This window comes from Triticum dicoccoides, chromosome 3A (genome assembly GCF_002162155.2).
Source record: "Triticum dicoccoides isolate Atlit2015 ecotype Zavitan chromosome 3A, WEW_v2.0, whole genome shotgun sequence".
Lineage (NCBI taxonomy): Eukaryota > Viridiplantae > Streptophyta > Magnoliopsida > Poales > Poaceae > Triticum > Triticum dicoccoides.
The window spans coordinates 36,886,545-36,893,928 of record NC_041384.1 but is presented as its reverse complement, the minus strand read 5'-3'; the positions used below and the strand labels follow the sequence as shown (position 1 = coordinate 36,893,928).

At 54.2% G+C, this 7,384-nt stretch overlaps 1 protein-coding gene across 1 annotated transcript; it reads left to right on the top strand.

The window, feature by feature from the left end:
- Positions 1-370: 370 nt before the first annotated feature.
- On the top strand, positions 371-6,753 carry LOC119271835 (BTB/POZ and MATH domain-containing protein 1-like). The gene is made up of 2 exons (XM_037553500.1): positions 371-1,138; positions 6,463-6,753. The coding sequence occupies exons 1-2, from the start codon at positions 371-373 to the stop codon at positions 6,751-6,753; spliced, it is 1,059 nt and encodes a 352-aa protein (XP_037409397.1).
- Positions 6,754-7,384: the final 631 nt, after the last annotated feature.

Here is a 7,384-nt window from a genome sequence, read left to right as displayed (position 1 = left end):
CTACAAATTCGTTCATCCGTGTATCTGAGAAATATCGGCCGCTTCGTAATAATTTGTTAAGAGTTCAAAGAAATGTCAAATCTTGCACTGATCTCTATGCATGGTGGGCGATTAGCAACACGTTTCCTTTTTTAGAGTCCAGAAACGCAACTTCTGCTAATTAATTGTAGCCCAAGTCATCCTAATTTGCTCGCCTGCGAAAAGGCGCTGCGGCCACAAACTGAAGTACCAAAGATAATAATTTGCTCCCGTATCTCTCTCTATCTCCAGCGGCGTTGAAACATGAAATATCCATGCCCACAAAAAAAATGAAATAGACAGGCACCTGGAATCCTAGATAGATCTGCGATCTCCTTAATTTGCTCCAATCATGTCGTCCTCGATCAAGCCAATGTCGGCGCTGGTGTCCGCCCTGCGCAGCGCCGGGCGGCAGCACCTCACCGCGTCCACCGTCGCCGCGGGGGAGCCCATCACCGGCTCCCACGTGTTCCGGATCCACGGCTACAAGCAGGTGAGGAAAACGGTCCCCAACGGCTCGGCGGTCGAGTCACCCGCGTTCGACGTCGGCGGCCACCGCTGGAAAGTACAGTGCTACCCGAACGGCGACCGCAAAGAGGCGGACGGCTCCACGTCCATCTTCCTTACCAGCCTCGGCAACGCCACGGCAGAGTTCAAGCTTAGCGTGCTCGACCACGACGGGGAGCCCTCGGTGAATGGAGCCGTGCAGCAGGAACGCTACTCGGCTAATGGCTACTGGGGCTGGACAAAGTTCCTCGACAAGGAAAATCCCAACCACACTAAGCATCTCGAGGATGATTGCCTCACGGTCCTTTGCGACGTCACCGTCGACCCCGGGCTGCGCGCGCAAGCCGAGGTGGCGGCGGCGCCACCGTTCGACCTGCGCGGGCAGCTTGCGGAAGCCCTCTGGAACAAGCACCCAGCCGACGTGATGGTCCACGTCGGCGGCGAGACCTTCGCCGCGCACCGGTGGGTGCTGGAGGCCCGGTCCCCCGTCTTCAAAGCAGACCTCGAGGGAAACGCCACCGGCGAGCTACGTGTCGACGACATGGACGCGGAGGTGTTCAAGACCCTGCTCCAGTTCATGTACACGGACAGCGCGCCGCAGCTCGATACAATGGCGGACAACCAACTTCCTCACATGATGAACGAGCAACCCGATCAGGCCGTGTTAGACTGTATTTACATGTGTATATTGTAACGTTGTATATCACCTCATTATACATATATATGATAGGCCACCCCTAGAGGGTTGTGCCGGTTCCCCCTAAAGCCTATTGTCTTACATGGTATCACGCTAGGTTACGTCCGCTTCCGCCTAAAAACCCTAAACCGCCGCCGCCACCGCCGCCGTCACCGCCGCCGCCGCCGCGCCCGCCGCCGCCGTCGCCCGACTGCCATGACGTCCGCCGCTGCGTCCGGCTCCACCGCCACCGGTTTTCTGCCGGCCTCCCTCGCGGCACTTCTCTCGAGGCCGCTGGATGCCGCCTCCCTTCAGGCGCCGATCGGGACACGGAGCGTCGGCTCCCTCTTTGCGCTCCCGCCGGCTGCTACTTCGCCCGGGCAGGCGCTTGTGGCCCACACCACCGCCGCCCCGTCAACCGCGGCTGTCGCGCCCTCGGCCACTGCGCCGCTGGTGGCGGAGGACGTCGCGCTGGCAGGCTTCGCGGCGTCAACCGCGGCCATCGCGCCCTCTGTCACCGCGCCGGCTGCCCCTCCGACTGTCTCCACGGTGTTCTCACCTCAGCCAGTCTCCTCGATGGGATCGCAGCCGCCGCCGCCGTTTCACTTCGGCCATCTCATCACCATCAAGTTGTCGTCGGACAATTACATCTTCTGGCGCGCGCAGGTTCTTTCGCTTCTTGGGAGTCACTACCTGCTTGGCTATGTCGACGGCTCTCTCCCTTGCCCTTCTGCGCTGGTTGACAGCGTGCATGGTCCGGTCTATAATCCGGCTCACCGTGTCTGGACAGGGCAGGATCAGGCGAACCTCTCCTCCATCCAGGGGTCGCTCTCTCCGGCCGTTGCTGGGCTTGTTGTCTTCGCCAAGACGTCCCACGAGGCATGGACTATTCTTGAGCGCTCGTTTGTGGCACAGTCGCAGGCTCGTGTATCTAGGCTCCGTCGCCAACTTGGAGAGTGTCAGAAGCTTGACTCCACCGCCACTGAGTTCTACAACAAAGTCAAGAGTCTCGCCGACACGCTGGCCTCCATTGGACAGCCCCTCACCGACTCCGAGTTCAACTCGTTTATTGTCAATGGTCTTGATGAGGAGTATGACGCCCTAGTCGAGATCATCAATGAGAGGGGCAACTCCACGCCCATGCCAGCACACGAGGTCTTTTCACGCCTCCTGCTTACTGAGCAACGAGTCGAGACGCGCCGATCCAGGGGCAACGGCGCCCTCTCGGCAAACGCCGCCACCAAGGGTGGTCGCTCCTCTGCTTCATCCAGGGCTTCTTCGGGGCATTCACCACCACCCGCCTCGGCCCCTCCTCCTACTGCGACTCTACCAGGGGCTGGCGGTCCACGTGTGTGCCAGCTTTGTGGTCGCGATGGGCACTGGGCCTCGAAGTGTCACAAGCGCTTCCAGTGGGGTTTTCTTGGTCTTGGCAATGACGGGACGGATACACGCAACTTTGCTCGTCAGGTCGCCATGGTTGATCGTCCGCCGCCGCAGAAGCCACAAGGACACACTCAGTCCTACTCCATTGATCCCCACTGGTACATGGACTCTGGGGCGACAGAGCACCTGACCAGTGAGATGGGGAAGCTTCACACTCGTGAACCCTACCATGGCTCCGACAAGATCCACACCGCCAATGGAGCAGGTATGCACATCTCTCATATTGGTCAAGCATCACTTCTCACTAGACATGCCAATAGGAGTCTTCAACTTCGCAATGTTCTTCGAGTTCCATCTGTGACACGTAATCTTCTTTCAGTTCCTAAACTCACTCGTGATAATAATGTTCTTTGTGAATTTCATCCTTTTGATCTTTTTATTAAGGATCGGGGCACGAGGGACATTCTTCTTAGTGGGCGGCTCTGCCAAGGTCTCTATCGTCTGGAGCATCCTGGCGTCGCTCGCGTCTTCAGTGGAGTTCGGGTATCTCTGTCACAGTGGCATGCTCGTCTTGGTCACCCGGCCACACCTATTGTCCGGCATGTTTTGCGTCGTCATGAGCTTTCTAGTGTGTCTAGTAATAAAGATGTAGCAGTGTGTGATGCTTGTCAGCAGGGGAAGAGTCATCAACTTCCTTTTTCGGAGTCCAGTCGTGAGGTGAAACATCCTTTAGAACTTGTGTTTTCAGGTGTATGGGGTCCTGTTCAGACTTCTGTTAGTGGTCATAATTATTATATCAGTTTTGTTGATGCTTACAGCCGCTTTACCTGGCTTTATCTTATCAAACGTAAATCTGATGTGTTTGATATTTTTGTTCAGTTCCAAAAACATGTTGAACGCCTTCTCAAGCACAAAATTGTTCATGTTCAGTCGGACTGGGGTGGCGAATATCGCAACCTCAACTCCTTCTTTCAGTCGCTTGGGATCACTCACCGTTTAGCATGTCCACATACACATCAGCAGAATGGTTCAGTAGAACGTAAGCATCGTCACATTGTTGAAGCTGGTCTGACTCTTTTGGCCCATGCATCTGTTTCGTTTCGTTTTTGGAGTGATGCTTTCACCACTGCATGTTTTCTCATCAATCGTACTCCCACTCGTGTTTTGAATATGAAGACTCCCATTGAAGTTCTCCTTAATGAACAACCGGACTACACCTTTCTCAAGGTGTTTGGGTGTGCTTGCTGGCCCCATCTCCGTCCATATAACAAGCATAAGCTCGAGTTTCGTTCCAAGAAGTGTGTTTTTCTTGGTTATAGCTCTCTTCATAAAGGATACAAATGTCTTCATGTTCCCACTAATCGTGTCTACATCTCTCGGGATGTTGTGTTTGATGAGCATGTTTTTCCCTTTGCCAAACTCCCTGTGTCCACTACCGAGCCACCTGTCATGCATTCATCCTCTGTTGCTTCTGACCAATTTGATGATGTTGCATATTCTCCTCTATTGTTGCCTAACCATGGTGCAGGCACTGGTCGTGGGGCTCGTTTGGAGATTCTGGAAGCGCCATCTTCTTCTTCGTCTCCATCGCCTTCATCCTCGGCACCTTCTGTTGTGCATGAGGAGCATATGGCGCCCCTGCATGGCCTCGGTTTCCGTGCTCATGCACGGCCGCTCGACGTCCTGGCCCGGTCGCCTCTGGCTTCTGGGCTGCCTTCGCCATCGTCGCGCCCTGCAACCCCGCCGACTGGGCCGGCCTCCTCGGTCCCCGTCTCGCCCAGGGCGTCGGGGCAGTCATCACCAGGCCTGGCCTCGCCCGCCCCTGCCTCGCCCAGGGTGTCTGGGCCCTTCTCACCAGGGCCGGCCTCGCCTGCTCTCGCCTCGCCAAGGCCGTCTGGGCCGGTGTCACCGGAGCTGGCCTCGCCCACCCTCGGTTCGCCCATGGCCTCTGAGCCCCTGTCGTCGGGCCAGTCTTCGCCATGCAGCCCGGAGTCGTCTGTCCCGAGCTCGCCTGAGGTGATTCCTGCATCTCCGGCGACCGTCACGTCTCCGTCACCTTCGCCTCCGCCGGCTCCTGCTGCTGCTCTACGTCCACATATGCGCAGTCGGAGTGGCATTTTTCAGCCTAAGCAACGTCACGATGGCACAGTTGCTTGGTTAGCGGCGTGCATGTCTGCTGCTCTCGCAGATCCATCCTCTGAGCCACGCACGTATCAAGCTGCTATGCGCATTCCTCATTGGAGAGAGGCCATGGAGCAGGAGTATCAAGCGCTTCTTCGCAATCAGACATGGACTCTTGTTCCTCCACAATCACGGGTAAATGTCATTGATTCCAAATGGGTTTTCAAAGTGAAGAGGCATTCTGATGGGTCCATTGAGCGCTATAAGGCTCGTCTGGTTGCTCGTGGTTTTCGACAACGTTTTGGACTTGACTATGAAGACACCTTCAGTCCAGTGGTCAAGCCTACTACCATCAGACTTCTTCTCTCTCTGGCTGTTACTCGAGGTTGGTTTCTTCGTCAGCTTGATGTTCAAAATGCTTTTCTTCATGGTGTCTTGGCGGAGGAGGTTTACATGCGCCAGCCTCCGGGTTTCTCTGATCCGGATCGCCCTGATCATCTCTGTCGTCTGTCCAAGGCAATTTATGGTCTGAAGCAGGCTCCTCGTGCTTGGCATGCTCGTCTTGCAATGGCTCTTCGTGCTCATGGTTTTGCATCATCAACTGCTGACTCCTCATTGTTTCTTCTTCAAAGGCATGAGGTTACTATGTACTTGTTGGTCTATGTAGATGATATCATTTTGGTCAGCTCCTCTCAGTCGGCTGCTACTGCGCTTGTTCGCTCACTTGGTGCTGATTTTGCGGTCAAGGACCTTGGGAAGCTTCATTACTTTCTTGGTGTGGAGGTTACTTCTCGTGCTGCTGGCCTTGTTATGACGCAGAAGAAGTACTCTCTAGATTTGTTGCAGCGAGCTGGGATGCTTAAGTGCAAACCGACGACTACACCCATGTCTACCACTGATAAGCTCAATGCTGTTGATGGTGTGCTTCTTTCTTCTTCTGATGCGACCGAGTACCGGAGTATTGTTGGTGGGCTCCAGTACTTGACGATCACGCGACCAGACATTTCCTATGCTGTTAACCGAGTCTGCCAGTATCTGCAGTCACCCCGTGACACTCATTGGTCTGCTGTTAAGCGGATTTTGCGCTATATTCGTTTCACGGTGGCTCATGGTTTGCATATTCGGCCGTCTGACTCTGGTTGTCTTTCAGCATATTCTGATGCAGACTGGGCTGGCAATCCGGATGACAGGCGATCCACGGGGGGTTATGATGTCTTCTTTGGCTCTAACCTGATTGCCTGGAGTGCTCGGAAACAGGCTACTGTCTCGCGTAGCAGTACTGAGGCTGAGTATAAGGCTGTGGCCAATGCCACATCAGAGATTATCTGGGTACAGTCCTTGCTTCAGGAGTTAAGTATACCCCAATCACAGCCTCCTGTTCTTTGGTGTGATAACATCGGTGCTACATACCTTTCTGCAAATCCGGTATTCCATGCCCGAACGAAACACATTGAAGTTGACTATCACTTTGTGCGTGAACGTGTCTCTCAGAAGCAACTACAGATCAAGTTTATTTCTTCCAAGGATCAATTTGCTGACATCTTCACCAAGCCATTGCCTTTGCCACAGTTTGAGACTTGCAGGCGCAATCTTACCCTTCTAGATTCATTAGAAAGTGGCTAAAATTGAGGGAGGATGTTAGACTGTATTTACATGTATATATTGTAACGTTGCATATCACCTCATTATATATATATATGTGATAGGCCACCCCTAGAGGGTTGTGCCGGTTCCCCCCAAAGCCTATTGTCTTACAGGCCGAGGCGACGAAGGCGGAGCGGCTGCTCGTGGCGGCGGACAGGCACGGGCTGGAGGACCTGAAGCGCGCCTGCGAGAAGGCGCTGCGGCCGCGCGTGGACATGGGCTCTGTGGCCGCCATGCTGTCGCTCGCTGAGCGGCATGGCTGCGCCGTGGTCAAGGAGGCGTGCATGGAGTTCCTCTCTTGTCCCGGTAATCTGAAATCGTTCATAGCCACCGATGGATTTGAGCAGCTGAGGACAAGCTGCCCTTCTGCGGCGCTGGAGCTCGTCATCAAGCAGCTGCCGTGATTCTTCTGCCTTGTTTAATTGCTCTTTACATACAGTATTTAGCAACAGAATTTTCATGTCGACATATTTCATATGTTCGGGTTTATTAGCTCCTCGGTGTTTAGTTCAAACTTTTACTATAGATGTGACTAGTAAAAATATAAGTGATAAGTGTTGCAAAAGTTATCGAAAACACTAACACCCACACGTGTGGGCGTTACCCAACTCGACCACACGTCTGGATCGTCGTTCACTGTCTTTTGCACGAATCTTGACACGCAATGGTGGATTTAGTGTGCCACGTAGGACGGAGCTGGTGTGTGGGCGTTGGAGAGTTTGCCCACACACCTGCACCACGCTGTTTGCCAGCTGCGTTGTGTGGGCGAACTGCTTTTCGCCCACATAGCCACCAACTAGGTCATGCGCGTGTGGGCAAACTGATTTTCACCCACACGACACTACTACTTTGTGGATGGCAATTGCAGTTACGCGAACGTGGCAACTTGTTACACACACATGGAAACTGTGATTCTTTGCTACATGGCAACTGCAGTTACGCGAACGTGGCAACTCGGTACACACACATGACAACTGTGATTCTTTGCTACACGGCAACTGCAGTTGCGCGTACGTGGCAACCAGATAAACACAC

What these genes read in the sequence shown, in the direction of transcription:
- LOC119271835 (XM_037553500.1), top strand. Translation starts at nt 371, where the DNA reads ATGTCGTCCTCGATCAAGCCAATGTCGGCGCTGGTGTCCGCCCTGCGC. An exon ending in CGCCGCAGCTCGATACAATG is followed by an intron (nt 1,139 to 6,462) that starts GCGGACAACCAA and finishes ATTGTCTTACAG; the next exon opens with GCCGAGGCGACGAAGGCGGA.